The following is a 16557-nucleotide window of genomic DNA, read 5'->3' as shown; positions in this document are numbered from 1 at the left end:
TTGCAAGAAATTATGGGAAAGCAATTCTTGAGAGTGAGGGAGGAACGCAAAATTTTTCAAGATTTGTGAATGCTGCAATTATGAGGTAAGGGGGAGATTATTTACTGTATGGTGGGTTTAGTCAGTAAGATGATGAGAGTACCCTTGCTCTCTCATCAGCTATGATTTTTTTCATGTGATATGTGATCTTTAATGTATCAAATTAATATACAATTTTGTATGTTCAATCCTATGGGGTTTGATCAAACCCCTTATGGGCAATTATATATTTTTCCTTGTGATTGTATGCACATGTGAATAAATATGTGAATTTGGTATTTTTAGAATCGATCGCTTTTAACGATCTATGAGCAAATAAGATTTTTCTTATTTGGTCACTTTTTAATCCATCGATAATTTGATCTGTATCCAAAATGGGATAATCCCATTTGGTCGAAATCCAGATTTTGACGATGAAACGTGGGATAGAGAATTTTGATAAATTTAGTTTAAACCTTATAAATTAAAGATGAAATTATTATAATATAATTTTTAATCAGTGTTTTATAATTTCACAGATGTTGATGTAGTTATATCGATATTGTAAAACCTTTTCTCATAAACTTCAAAAAACGGTATTTTTCTCAAAATGTCAAATAAGTCTTTTTTTCAGATGACGTATTTTTCCCAGGATCGAGCATACTTAGAGTGTGGAGTCTTTTTTTTTATTTAAAAAAAAAAAGAAAAATTTAGTCCTTCAAATGTTAAATGTTTATTTAATATATAATTTTAATATCTTAAAAATTATATTTTAATATCTCTAAAATAATAATAATAATAATAATAATAATAATAATAATAATAATATTAAAATAGTTTAAAAATAATAATAAATATAAGTTATACTTTTGCCCCCACATTAAAATGTTTCTAAATCCACCACTGGCGGTGGCGGATCGGGCGGTGACGACAAATCGGTCGGCGGCGGATCAGGTGACGGCGGACCGACAACGGTTCAGGGGTATTTTTGTTATTCTATTGCTTTTGTCATTTTTGAGTTTGGAGATCATCCAATTGATTTTTTTAGTTGAAACTGTGATAAAATAGCCCTAAAATGATTAAATATACATTTTATAAAATATTATAAAAATATTAGTATATTTAACTCACTTTTAGGAATATAATTAATTAAATAATTTTTGGTGTAAGAAAAGTGAATGTATTGTTTAATAAACAGAATTTTAGGTGATTTGAATTTGGGTGACCCTTATTGGATAATATGTGGTTCGTGAATGAGACATATTTTAGTGATATCCTTTGGGGTACTTTTGGTATTTATGAGTATTATTATACATAGTTTTTGTGAATTATGATGTTTGTCCATGAAATGTATATTCGTGATTCATATTATCATGCATTCATGTATTTCGGAGCATAGATGGGACTTCGGTCCATTTTGGTGGTCTTAGATCCACTGGTGGGGATTGTGGGTCTTGGTGGAAAAGACCATAGGCGAGTCTCAGATTCATTGGTGGGGATTGTTGGTCTAGGTGGGAAGGATCAGGGACTAATGGATTAAAATCACTAACATTCCTCTGATTCAACAATATATTTTTGGTACCACATGCATATAGGTGATGGAGTTGGTGGATCATAGCATTGCATTTTATTGTGATGTGTGTTTGTGATTGTATTTGATTGATATATACTATTTATGTATGATTATTGTGTTCTTTTTAATGTCATTCTATTGCCAAAATTTCACCGTTATTACATGTAAATGTATTCTCACTCCTTTTCTCTTTGTTAGATGTTATCTACATGACTTGGGTACAGGTGATCAACATGAGTGATAGGATCGTGAGTACTGCGAGACGGCAGGACACCTCTCAGCATTTATTATTTTCCATTTAGTCGAATAAAATACTCTCAACTGTAACACTGGGGTTTCGGGCGGTTGTGTTTTCTTATGTATTGGATTTTATTACTCTTATAGATTTTATTATTGGAGATGTTTTATTCAGACCATTACATGTTTATCTTTACTTCCGATGTGATTTTTAATAAATACATGTTGCTTATTGAGTTTTTATGATGAAGTAACATCCTAGAAATTATTTTCTTTAATAAATAAATTATTTTGGGGTTTAGGGTGTTATATAGTGGTATCATAGCAGGTCGGTTCAACCGGACAAGTTTTGCTAATTATTTTATTTCCTAGTGTGCGATAAGTGTTTGAACATTGTCGATACAATATGTTGGTTCTATGAATTGACATCAATTTTGGTAAAACTTAGTGTTATCACAAAAAGGCACGCTTGTAGTCTTCACATGTGATATCATCTTTTTGCAGGTTGTTTGATATGGTTGTGCAGGATTTATTCAAGATGTCAGACCCGATGTTACGACATATGCATACAGAACATTCAGTCTGAATGTTATGTATTTTGTTGTTGCGCTTTTCATGCAAGTCTTTGTGTGCTTATGTGGAGATTGCATACATTATTCAAGGAGTAATTCTATGTAAAGCCAAAATATTCTATTTCCCAAAAAGGAATGATTCGCTGCTATTTCTTAGGGAATACACAATAAATAGAATTAGGGTTTCATGCTGCCCAGGCCCATTTAGAAAGCTTCTATTTAAAGACTTTGTAAACCCTGTTTTATACATAGAAAATACGAACGTGAAGTGAGTGAGGATTAGGGTTTTAGTCTTGTGTGAGTTTGTGAATTGTGAGCCATTCATCCATCTTGTTAATGTGTGAATTGGACTGAGTTTTTGAGTTGTAATTTGTCCACTCTAAGCTTTGAAGTATGAGTGCATATGTTTACTTGATTGAAGCTTTTAAGCAAGATCAAGTGTATGTCCTTGAAGTGTGTCTTCTTTCTTTTTGGTATTTGTTCTAGTATCACTGTTGTGATTGAGGGGGAGTGAGTAGGGTCTCATGTCTAAGAGTTCTTAGATAGAAATCACACGGGTAGAGATTAGGTGAAAAGACTGTAACTTGAAGTTATTTGCTGAGTCTTTGAACTAATTCTGTTTAGTGGATTTCCTTCCTGGCTTGTTAGCCCCCAGACGTAGGTGTGTTTGCACAGAACTGGGTTAACAATTGCTTGTGTCGTTTTTCAATTGTTTCCTGATTTTTATTCTGTTCATATTTCACTTGTTGTTTAGATATTAGTGTTGTGACATTACCTTCGACATCTCATATCTGATACCAGCATTTCACAATATCTCTTATAACCATTGTTTGCGTATACACATAGAAATAGCTGGAAGGAATGATCATGCTATTACTGATGCTCTTCAGGCTATGGCTCAAGTGATGGGTCAGGCAAAACAGGCTTTGCAGGCTCAACAGAACAATCAGGCTGAAGATGGTGAGGGTCACAGAATCCAGAGGAATAATCCACCAACCTTCAAAGGGAGGTATGATCCAGAGGGTGCCCATGCTTGGTTACAGGAGATTGAGAATATATTTAGAGTTATGCCTTGTCTTGATGCTCAACAGGTTCTCTATGGGACTCATATGATATTTGAGGAAGCAAAGTACTTATGGGATAATGCACGCCAAAGATTCCAGGATTCAGGTACAGTGGTAACTTGGGTTGTATTCAAAGAAGCATTCCTGGAGAAATACTTTCCTGCAGATGTCCGCAACAAGAAGGAAATTGAGTTTCTGAATCTAAGTCAGGGGAATATGTCAGTGGCGGACTATGCTGCAAAATTTGAAGAACTGGTCAGATTTTGTACACACTACAATGTTGTCGATGCTGAAGAATCCAAATGCATAAAGTTTGAGAGTGGAGGGAGGTGACAGGCAGACGTGAAGACGTCATGCCGGGTGGGCAGACAATCATACCTCTGTTTGACCAATTTTGGGTCGTTTAACTCGAATTTTCAACTAGTTTATGTTTTCAGTTTATTTGATGTTGTTTTGAGGTTGTTGATGAGTTTGTTGAGAAATTACATAATTTGATTATTATGGTGAGTTATGATTAAAGTGTTGAGTTGTGTTGAGATGTTGGTTTAGAGAGAGGCCAATGTGTGGCCTTATATTAGTGATGTTCATGCTGAGTTTTTAGGTTCAAAGAGGAACCAATGATGAGTATTGGAGTTGGAGGTTTGATACGAGTATTGAATTTGTTTTTTTGAATTCATGCATCATGTATATCAGAGATATGTGGCAGATTTCAGTCCAATGACGAGTCTCGGGTTCAGAGATGGAACTTGTGACGAGTCTGATGGTGATAGATTACGCTTCATTGAAGAGTCTTAGGTTCAAAGATGGAATTTGTAAAGAGTCTGATAGTTCTAAGATGGAACTGAGTTCAAAGATGGAACCAGTGACAAATGGATCAATCAGTAACTAACCTCTGATATCCAAAAACATTGGTACCATATGCATTGGAGTAGAATAGATGAGATACATTGTGTCACGGTGAGAAAATTTTGAGATTAAGCTATTGGTTAACTTAACTCAGAAAAGCAAGAGTCACCACTGAACTTTATTGTTTCCAAAAGGAAAGGGAAAAAGGTCAAACAAAACCCATAAAAAGGTAAAACAAAAGAGAGATATAGATACGAGGATTGGTTATGCAAGGGGAAGGGATTAACACCCCTCACATCTATAGCACTCCATAGGAACCACTTACAAATCTCTGTTATGAAAAGCTAGTTTATTTGATTGATTTTAATTTGAAAAGACATTTTGTCATATTCGAGTGGAAAAACTCAACTCACTACCCAAAAGTATGAGGAACTGAGCATTTTCATCATGTTGATATGGAGGACTTTTGCTTGGACTTTCTCACAAGCACATTTCAACATTCAAGTGGAAAATGTCAATCATTTCTCAACATATTGTAGAAGTATAGTGGTTTGCATCGCTACAAGAATAAACTAATATCCAATCTTTGAAAAAAAGGCTCTTAAAAGAAAAGTGCACAAAGGCACAAAAATAAGTTTGACGAGGTTTGTTCTTTTTAGAAATTTGAGAAAGAGTTTAAGTATGCTTAGATGTTTTTTCATTTATTGAAAAAAAGATTTTCTTGACCACTTGACAAATTCAAGGTTTGTTAAGAAAATGTGTGAAGTTTGAAAATAAGAAGTTTTGAAAATTGAAGAAGTGGGAGGGAGATGAAGAGACTATCCTAAAGCATAAAGTGAATGACATGAAATAAAAGATCTCATTGTAAGGTATCCCAAGAGAAAGTCTTTGTGTATGCAAGTGTACTAACCACAAGATGGAGCAAGCATTTGACATTGGTCAAAGCAATAATTCCTTTCCCTCTGGATTAAGCCATAAGATACAAAACACATAAGAAGATGAATATCAAAATATCCATATGAACACAAAGTCGTAGAGACATCCAAGTCTTGAATTGAAGATCAAAGGGTCCATAGGAATCATAAAGTCTCAGATGGATCACAAAGTATCAAATACTCCAAGCAAGGGGAAAGCAATAAGTCCTTAAGGTCCAAAGTCCAAAATACTCCTCAAGCAAGGGATAGTAACATAAAGTCTATAAGATCAGATTGAATTTGTTCTTTTTAAATAAGAAAGCATAATAAGAAAAAGGTAAAAGGCAAGGATGTGAATGACATGGATGTAAAATGCATAATGTAAATTCATAAAGTAAATGTTAGTAGGTTAGATGTATCAAGTTAGTGATCATGAGGCAGACAATGTATGTGGCAATATTATTAGAGTGTTGATACAAAGTCAAACTCTCAAGGCATGAAATACAACTGTTTCAAAGCTCAAAGAGGAAAGAAGAGAACAAGAGGCAAGGTATAAGAAAGATCAAGTTTTTGACTTAGGATTCATTATCAAATATTTCAAGGGACCTAAACATATGACACAATCTAGGGTTGATCTATCACTAACTCAAAGTGCCAAAGTATGATCAAATGGTCATCTATCAACATATTGAATTAGAGAAAATTGAATCAACCTAAGAGTCCATCTATGGATGAATTGAAATGTAGAAGCATTGATCAACCAAGTCAACAAATCAAGCTCAAACATCATGTTGTACAAAAATTAATCAAAAAAAGGATTTAAAATTGATTAAAAAGGAAATTAAAGAGAACATTCAAAACAAGCACCAAAACATAAAATAAATAGTCGAGAAAATTAGATAAAGTCAAGAAAAATACAAGTAAGTAGATCTCAAAAGTTGGATCTCAAAATATTGGAAAATGGTGGAAAATAAAATTGAAAATAAAAATAAAAATAAAAATAAAAATGAGATAAAAATATTAATAAATGTAAAAATGATTTTAAAAATATGAAAAAAATGTTTGTGATGCAAAATATTTTTATGGATTTTCTATGAAATACTTAAGGAAAAATGAATTAAGGATCATTAAAAATAAAATCAGAAAGTAAAATGAAAAAGAAAATGAAAAAAAAAAGAAATGTTTGAACTAGGTCGCCAAAAGCTAGTACGCGCGTGAGGCAATGATTGGAGGGATTCAAATTTTGGCACCAACGCGCGTGTATCTGAACTTCATCTTCAACCTTCAGCTCAATTTTGCAAATCCCTGAATTCATGTTTTTAGCAATAGCCAAGCATGGAGTTAGCTTCGTAACACATCGTCGTTCATGTCTCTTTGCATCAGAGTCATTGATTAGCTCTGGGCAAAGAGAATTTGGTCAAGAACAAGAAGAACCTTAGTTCTGCAAAGTAAAATTAAATGATGAATACGAAGAATAAATTCAAGGTAGTTAAGGGCTTTTGATCAATGAATCAAGATGAACACACTGGTAACTCATTTGCTCAGAAATGTTACTCGTATCTACCTTTCCCGTTGAAGCTTCAAAGGTCAAGAATGGTGGATTTGTAAGCCTGCTTCCAAGGAGTTTCGAGCCAAGGCAATGCTTCAGTCAGCTTCAGAAGGTGTCGATGAGTGATTATGGGTGAAGATTCGCAGCTAAAAGAACTTGAATCGAAGAAATGGTTAACTGGTTTTTTGAGGTATCAGGCTCAAATGGTTTTAGAGTTTTTTGGCTATCAAAGCTTGGAAATGAAGGCAAAATCTTCCTCTATTTATAGGGAATGAAATGAGATCATAGTACGTGTGAAATGGAGGAAAATTCGTGTGAATTAGGTCAGAACTTTGAGGATTTGTAAAGCGTATGAAATGAAACACGAAATGCATGAATTGATGATGAAACCAAGTTGTTTTGCACTTGTTCAGATGTGTTTTGCTTTGTCAAAGGGATTGCACATGTACAGGTGGTCCAAAATTGAGAATGGCATGAAAATCGTGACCTAAAACCTGCGCAGGAACATAGTTCATGGTACCATGTTGGAGTTTAGGCCAAATGAGATCCACTCGTGCATTTTGATATGTTCTTTGTGCCAAAGGATCTCCTCATGGTGAATAATCAGATGCAAAATGAATTACATCAAAATAATGCTTGATTTGAAAATGGCATGGGTGGAAAGTTAAGGTCGTTACCTGAAATTCTAGGCCAGGCATTAGGTCGACCAGGTCTTGGACCTACTTTTGCGCACACATGGGCATCTTAGCCAATTCCAAAATTGATGGACTTAGAGGAAAAAATTGATGTTTGAACCTTGAAGCAAAGTTGGAGAGGGGTTCAAATGTGACATTTGGCTTGAAGTAGATTCCAAAAATATTGATAAATGAGAGAGTTATGGTGTTTGGACCAAGTGACATGCCGTACTTAGTTTTAGGTCAACCAAACATGTACCAACTTGTGATTTCTTGCCAATTCTTGCATCCAAAGGTCTAATGATGAACATTTGAATACCAAATTAATGAAACTTGATTTTCCTTTAAAGAATCCTGATGATTGATTGAAAATTGGATGGACATGGCATAGAAATAAACACATGAACTATACTTGAATCACCTTTGAAATCATGCACCAACTTTGAATTTCTCTTGATCAAATGTTGAATGAAGCTTGAAATTAATGTGACCTAAGATTATAGTTCATGCCTTGAAGTTAAATCTCTTTTGGACCACTTGTTGACCAAAATTTGACTTTGGGAAGCAAAACCCTAATTTAGAAACCAAGCTTGATCCTTTGATTGCAAGTCCCTACCTTGTACAATAAGAAAAAGGAAGCAACACATATTTTTGTATTTTTAATGAGGTTAGAAAAGTTAGAAATGAAAGCAAGCAAAAAGGTAAAAAGAAAATACAAAAGGTGCTTGATGATCTCCCTCAAAGGCAAACACAAAGAGGTGAAGGTTAGGAAGATACCATGCTTGTGATCTTGGTTGAAATGCAAATGATACGATAGGTGGAATATTAGGGATAAAATTAGGGTATGACACATTTTATACATAACTATATTGCATACAATATCCTTGATGTTTTATACACCACTAACATATATGAATGTATCTCTCACCCCTATTTTCTTGTCTGTGTTATTCATACGCCTGTGGTGCAAATACTCAGGTAGATGATCCTTAGTTCTTGTTATTTTTTGGTGAATGGCGTAGTAGTCTTCTTCATCATTTATCGCTTTAAGTTAATTTTATTTTCCATGTGTCGCTCTAATAGTGAAACACTGGGATGAGTTACGTTTTTGTTTTTGTGCTATGAGAGTGATTGATTGGAAATGAAGATGATTTTTATTTGTGAGACAATTAAGTTGAGTTGTTGTTGTTATTAATTATTGTTGCTTTCATAATATGATAATTCTAAAAGTTGCTTATGTTGAGAAAATGTGACACCTGCTTTTTGAGTAAATTATTTGTATATTTTTATAAAATAATTGTTTGGGGCTTAGGGTGTTACAAGGATCAAAAATTGGTCCACGTGTATAGAAAATAAGGATCCAATGATCCATCGTTGACTGAGTGGGAGATTATCAGTCTCTAGAAAACCCTAGGCCTAAGAGCTTATATAAATATTTTACCCCAAGGATAATAGGTCATATGATAATACCCTCATCATAACGCATAAATACAAATCCTTTTACCTCATGTGAGCTGACCCTCTCTTACCATCAAAAACATCACCAAACAGGGTCTCTCACCATCGTGAGCAATCCCTAATCACGCTTAGTTAAAAATGCCTTTGAGTATCCCCTACCCGCATATATATACCACACACTCTTGTACTTTTTGACAAGTATAGTGGCGCCGCGAGAAAACTTACCTAGGCCACACTATAACACCCCAAAATTTGCCCTCCTCATTCATGCATTCATTTAGCATTTCATATTGCATTTCATCATGTCAATCAGAATTAGATCCAAGAAACTTTAAAAAAAAAAACGAAAAAAAAAATGAAAAAAAAAAAATAATTTTTTACAAAAAAAACATAAATAAATAAAAATAATAATAATAAAATAAATAAAATATAATAGAAAAACTTGGACTTGGACCTCTCTCATTTGAGCCCACAAAGCCATGAAAATCAGGTTATAAAAGAGGGAGATCAGACAGAAAAAGGAGAGAAGCAAAATACTCTGAGGTTTCCTTGGAACAAAACCCTGAGGAAAAAGATAGTGAGAGAAGAGCTAACAAAGTTCAGAGCAGCCTCCAAACCCTGAAGGGAACTCAACTGCACAGAATCACATTTGCCTCACATAAACCCTAAAGGTTGTTTTGTAAACCTCACGGGTGCAACTCAATTTCAATCAAGCTCTCCAATCAGGTTTGCCCTATATCCATCATCTTTATGCCTTTAATTTGAATGCTCTAAATGTATGAGGTATTATGGGTGAATTTGATACCCTTTTGATGCATGTGTTTGACAAGAGGTTTAGGCCTCCTACCCTTGGTTGCTTTTTGTGAGCTTTTTTGTGAATTGAAAGAGCATGATTCATGTGGTTACATTTTGATTTGGGGGCAACCCTTGATTACCCTATTTTTTTTGTCTTTAACCTGTTTGTTGAGTTTTTGTGAGGGCTCACATGACTTTTGCAGGGATAACTTGCGTGGTTTCCCACTTTATTTGTGGGATACCCCCTGGAGGTTCATTCCGATTACCTGTACTGACTCACATTTCTTTGATGGCATTAGCTTGGGAGATCCCTGGGTTTCTTACTCCTTTAATTGTTGTTACTTCGGATCTTTATCCGTGTGGTACTTTTACCTCTTTTCCGCATTTTATCGCTTTCTTAGCTGGAAGACCTCGATAGGAGGCATTTGTTTTCTTTTGTTTATTTACTTCTGAGCCCCCTTGTTGGCACATTTACTTTATACATGTTTGTTTTGTATGTGTTCGTATCCCTGCAGGTAGCGCGGTTCCTTCGTCAAGGACTGCCTTTTTGCCCTTGAGCATCCCAAACCCTAAAACCCAAAGCAACACGTTAACTCCTTCTACTACAGGCGAGTAAGTCTCCAAAGGTCGAGCATCCGGTAGATTGCGTAGTGACGTCGTTCGTCCAAAACCCAATCCATAACCCCATAGTTAGCCGAACTACGTTTTGCCCTGATTCTCAGACCAGATGAGATACGTAGGCATAAGACGCGATGTCTTAGCGAGCACAATTACCCTTAACCCCTAGGTAGCCGAGCTACGAAGACTCTGATTCTCATATTCAGATGAGATACGTATGCAGTGGATGCGACATCCGCGCGAGTCATTTTCATTTAACCCCTTTTTTAGTAAATAACGCATTAGATAAACACACACCCTTTAGACAAGAACTACAAAAGTGGATCCCGTAGAGTACTACGGATGCGTAGGGGTGCTAATACCTTCCCTTCGCATAACCGACTCCCGAACCCAAGATTTGGTTGCGAGACCCCGTCTTGTCCTTTCCTTTTTCAGGTTTACTTCGAGCGTTTCCTTTCCCTCCTTTGGGATGAATAACGCACGGTGGCGACTCTTCTGTCATTTTCTTTCGCCGGTTGTTTTTTTTTGCACACTGTATTTTTCAGGTTGCAACAGCTGGCGACTCTGCTGGGGACTGAAAGAAGTTGACCTCTTGCTGGTCCATCTTCCCTAAGCGAGTCTCCTTAGCTTGTATGATTTCTTGTTTATTGGGTGTTCATGCTTTTGTACATTTATTTGCTTACCTGCTTGCATGTATCTGTTGTATCTGTTGGATCTGTTTGTTTGTTTGTTGGGATGGGGTGTTCTATGAGAGATAAGCCCATTACCCAGGCTTGAGTGTACACACAGGTTTTAGAGTGGATAATCATGAGGCTTGCGTGGCGTGTTGCTACGTTAAGTCGTTCGTGAAGAACCACACCCAGACGAGGTTTCTTCTGGATATATTATGTCTTACGGGTGTTCCGTAACGGCAGGATGTTCCAATAGAAATCGTCGACTCTGGTGACCATTTCCCGAGAACTCAGTCGAGGCCTCTCCTCCGAGACGTGATTATGTTAGCTCTGGTGGGCGCATTCTCGCTACTCAATCCGAGGATCCCGAGACTGGGAACTTGCTATTAGGATGTCCTGTTGAGGGGAGTCAATGGAGGTCTTTTGTCCCGTGATAATACCAAACCTTCAGTGGTAAATGTATTATTCGCGACTGAAGGGCTGAAGCTGACGAACTTCTATTCTTAGAACCTACCAGTGAGGGGCGGGCTAAATTCAAGAAACCTTAACCTCCAACCAACCCGGTTTTCTAGAGCAGAGTTTTGGTCTTGTATTATATTCCTCAGTGAATTTCTCTCCAGGCAGTGCAACCTGACAGATGTTCAAGCGGATCCATCAATTCTGATTAACATGCCTTTGCATTGCATAACATCATTTGCATATTTGCATCCAACATCTCATGCTTATTCATTTGCAGGGTATTACCTTTCAAAACGGGGGTGCCTTAAAACTGAACAAGCAGTGCATCGCATACCATGCATATTAACCCTTGTCTGTTTTGCAGGTGTCACCATAGTGTCTAATGTTTGTTCCCTGTATCAGGCAGTTATTGGTCCCAAGCGAGTCCGCAGGTACCCGACAAAGGAAAATGGTCCATAGCTAGCGATGGACCAAGTACAGAAAGAGCTGGCTGATATGCGTGAAAGGATGGACCAGTTCTGTAAAGACAAAGAGTCAGACAACATACGATCGCAAGTTTCGATGATGACAAACGACCATCATGCACGTCTACAAACAAATGAAACACATTATCCACCATATCCTTTCTATGTTTGTCTAAACCTATTATAATGATCAAAAACATATGTGGACAAAGTGTAATCATGACGAAATGCATGAAAATCACAAAACACAGTTTTATGCAGATTTGAAGGCCTTGAGTCGACCATAGGGGTCAGCTCAAAGCTCACGGGTCAGCGCAAAGCTCAGCAGAACTGAGATTAGTCAGCGCATGCTCCCTTGCGTCGACCATAAGGGTCGGCGCATAACTCACGGGTTAGCGCAAAAACTCCTTGCGTCGACCAGAAGTCAGCGCATGGCTAAATGAAGTAATCCTGGGTCAGCGCATAGAACCATGGGTCGACCATAGGGGTCGGCGCATCACTCACGGCTCAGCGCACGCCGACCTATGGTCGACCGCTCGTGCGTAAACTCAATTTTCTGAGTTATTTCCAATATTTGAAATTCTGTTATTTTTAATTGGTTTTGTCTGTTACTATATATAGAAGTTAAAACACTGTCATTAACCAACATTTGCTAATTGAGTTCAAGTGTTCAAGGAAACAAGAAAGAGTGAAAAAGGTGTCCAAGACTCATCATCTTCATCTTCAACATTTCACAACTCATCATCAGCAAACAATTACTTTTGATGTGGTTCGTGATCGAGCAAAGGTGATAAGGTTCGAAGCTGTGATCGAAGAATCCAGTTCGGGTTGAAGCTTGTGGCAGGTTCTTTCTTGAATAAAACCGTTAGGGTTTTGTCCTCCAATATGGGTTTGAGTTTGGGGGTTTTTGGACGAATCGTTCTTCAATATTCAGCCGAGCGAAGGTGATTGAGAAGAGGAAAGTCTTCATCAGTCTAGTAGCGGATTCGGTGGCATTGAAGTGAAGGATTCGGGTTCGACTCGTTGTGTTTGAGATCAGCCGGGCCGAGGGTTTGAAGAACGGAAGATTCTTCAACAAAGGGGCTGGAATCGGAGGTCTAGCATCAACGATCGAAGGTTTTGATTCATCTTGAATCAAGGAGCAAGGATAGGAAGCATCATTCAACACATTGGAAGTTCTGTTGTTTACATGCTTTGCAATCCTTGTATAAACGATTAAATTTCACAGGTGATATCTAATTAATCATCTCAATTCTATTTTTAGAATTGAGGGCAGACGTACCCCGAAGCGAGGACGGCGGGGGAACTGCCTCATCAAATCTCTGTCTTCTTTAATTTTCTGCATAATCTGTTTTTCAGCTTAAAAATTAAGTGATTTTAGTTTAAGCAATTTTCCCAAACTTTGATATAAGTTGAGTAAGAAACTAAAACTGCTGTTTGAATACAAAGTACAATAGTTTATTTTACTAGATAAAATTGAACTACTTACTCAATTCAAATATCTCTTGGAGTGTATGCACACCAAGTGTTTGTGAATTTGCATAAGCCAAAGTTGTCTTAAGTTTACATTCAGTTTAATTTGGTATTTTGTATCATTGGAACTAGGCTTGCTAGTTAGTGAAATATATCAATTGAGTGTGCAAATAGTGTAGTAATTAGTATTTCATTTTATCTCTACTCCATTAGCTTAACGCATATCCGGTTTTCCAATAACGGTTCGTTTTAGACTAAAATTTTCCTCGGCTGCTTCCGCACTTAAAACAATTTTTAAAACCAATTTTCTTTTAAATTGGTAGCGCCGACTCAAGTTTTTAATTGGGATCTATTCAACCCCCCCTTCTAGATCCGTGCCATAGTCTAACAAGTGGTATCAGGAGCTCCGGTTCACTCCGTGCTTCAAAATACAACGTTGATAGAAAATGGCTAACGAACCTAAAGGGGCTTACAATAGAGCTCCCGTTTTCAATGGTGAAAATTATAGTTATTGGAAAGATTGTATGCGGGTGCACATAAATTCCATAGATAGAAAAATATGGAATGTTATTCTCAATGGTCCAATTCAAATAACCATGACCAATGAGAACAACGAAGTTGTGCCTAAGCCCGAAGCACAATGGACCGATGATGATGAAAAGAAATACAATTATGATTGGAAAGCCAAAAATATCCTAATCTCCTCATTAGGCGTAGATGAATACTATCGTGTATCCCATTGTCCTACTGCTAAGGCTATGTGGGATTCACTACAAATTGCCCATGAGGGGACAAATGATGTTAAATTGGCTAGAATCAATACACTAACACAAGAGTTTGATCTCTTTTTCATGGAGCAAGGGGAAACCATTGCCGACATGCAAAAGAGATTCACTCATCTCATCAATCGATTACATTCACTTGGTAGGCCTGTTTCCAATGATATTGCTACTAATAAGATCTTAAGATGTCTTAAGAGGGAATGGCAGCCGAAAGTGACCGCCATAAAAGAGGCAAATGATCTTACCACATTGGACTTGACAACATTGTTCGGTAAACTACAAGAGCACGAACAAGTTCTCTTAAGCCTGGAACAACACGAAAAGAAAGACAAGAAAGACAAAGCAAAGGTGAGTGAAAAGAAATCAATAGCTCTAAAGACTTCCTCCTCAAAGTCTCAAGCAAAAGAGCAAAGTGATTATTCATCAAGTGACGAAGAAGAAGAGGACAAGAGTGAAGATATGGGGTTGTTCGTCAAACGCTACAACCGTTACGTGAGAAAGAACGGCATCCAACATTCCGAGAAGAACTTAGTAAACTTCCGGAAGCAATCTAGGTTCTCCAAAAATGATGACTCAAAAGGAAAAACAACTAGAGGGTCGTGCTATAAGTGTGGAAAGCCGGGTCACTACAAACCGGACTGTCCGATGAACAAAAAGACAAAAGAAAAAGACTCATACAAATCACACAAGAAACCATCAAAGCCAAGGAGAGCATACATCGCTTGGGAAAGCGATAGCGACTCCTCTGATGATGAAAGCTCTAGTGATGAAGATGAAAATGCAAATCTATGTCTTTCTGCTCATCAAAAGAACAAAAAGAAACAGGTACGACATGCTAAATATGAAAAATCCTCTAGTATGTCTCATAATGAATTGCAAATTGCTTTTGATACTTTACACTATGAAGCAAAAAAAGCCTTTAAAAGGCTTGCCTCAAATAAGAATTTTTTTTCTCATTTGGAACATAAAATTCAAGAATCCGAACGGAAACTTGAGGCTCTTAAAGCTTCTATAGTGGAAAGCACAAAAACAAGTTATGAGGACCTTAAAAGTAGAATGATGAACTTTGGGTGTGATACTTGTTACATTTGGCAAGGTGAAGTAAGAAACCTAAAAGTCAAACTTGACAAGGCTCTTGAGCCCAAGATTACTTTTGCTATCAACAAATCTAATTTTCGAAAAAGTATGGTTAATCCATATCAAAAATATAAATATGTTATAAAAGATGAAGATAGCAAAAGCAATCCAAATGTAACTTTCTCTTGTCTCTATTGTTGCAAGAAAGGCCATTCCATTGCTAAATGTAGATTTAGGAGGTTTTTAGTTCCTAAAGGCATTTATCAATGGATGCCCAAATGCAACCATTTTGTTCCTCACCACTCAGGACCCAATAAGCAATTGGGTACCTTCTCTTGTTAATTATCTTGTCACAGGTACAATGCCTCGAGACTACCGAGAGAAGATGGTTTCTCGACAGTGGATGCTCAAGGCACATGTCAGGTGACATATCTCTCTTCATTGACTTTGTGGCTAAGAAGAAGGGATATGTAACTTATGGTGATAACAACCGTGGAGCAATACTTGGTAAAGGTAGTGTAGGTAATCCCTTCTCTACTACTATTTCTGATGTGTTGCTTGTCGAAGGTCTTAAACACAATCTACTTAGCATCAGTCAATTATGTGACAAAGGATACAATGTATCGTTTTCAAAAGATTGTTGCAAAATTGTACATAATGATGATAAGAAGAGTATGTTTAATGGTCTTCGTGTGAACAATGTCTATATGCTTGACTTAAATGAAGTATCGTTAACAAGTGACAAATGCCTCGTAACAATGAGTGAAGATTCATGGTTATGGCATAGGCGTTTAGCACATGTTAACTTTGACTTACTCAACAAAGTAGTCTCAAAAGATCTAGTCCTAGGTCTCCCCAAAATTAAGTTCACCAAGGATCACCTTTGTGATGCTTGTCAAAAGGGGAAGCAAACGAGGATCTCATTTAAATCCAAAAATATCGTTTCAACAACGAGACCTCTCGAGCTTCTCCATATGGATTTATTTGGGCCATCTAGGATTAAAAGTCTAGGAGGAAACTATTACGGTTTCGTAATAGTGGACGACTTTTCTCGATTTTGTTGGACTATTTTCCTAGTAAGTAAGAGTGACACATTCGCCGCCTTTGAACGATTTGCTAAGCTTTCCCAAAATAAACTAAATACAAACATTGTTGCAATTAGAAGCGATCATGGAGGTGAATTTGAAAATCACTTATTTGAAGAATATTGCGGTAACCATGGTATTGATCATAACTTCTCCGCTCCACGTACTCCTCAACAAAATGGGGTTGTGGAGCGTAAAAATCGAATTTGGAAGAATTGGGAAGAACAA

General features: G+C 36.8%; 1 protein-coding gene across 1 annotated transcript; it reads left to right on the top strand.

Moving 5' to 3' along the window:
* The first annotated feature begins 903 nt into the window (after positions 1-903).
* Positions 904-3797, top strand: LOC127123316 (uncharacterized). Its single transcript, XM_051053545.1, has 2 exons — positions 904-1000; positions 3247-3797. Exons 1-2 carry the CDS (start codon positions 904-906, stop codon positions 3795-3797), a joined length of 648 nt encoding a protein of 215 aa, XP_050909502.1.
* Positions 3798-16557: the final 12760 nt, after the last annotated feature.

Source organism: Lathyrus oleraceus, chromosome 2 (genome assembly GCF_024323335.1).
Source record: "Lathyrus oleraceus cultivar Zhongwan6 chromosome 2, CAAS_Psat_ZW6_1.0, whole genome shotgun sequence".
Lineage (NCBI taxonomy): Eukaryota > Viridiplantae > Streptophyta > Magnoliopsida > Fabales > Fabaceae > Lathyrus > Lathyrus oleraceus.
Note: the sequence above shows the minus strand (reverse complement) of the source record. Positions and strands in the feature narration are given on the sequence as shown.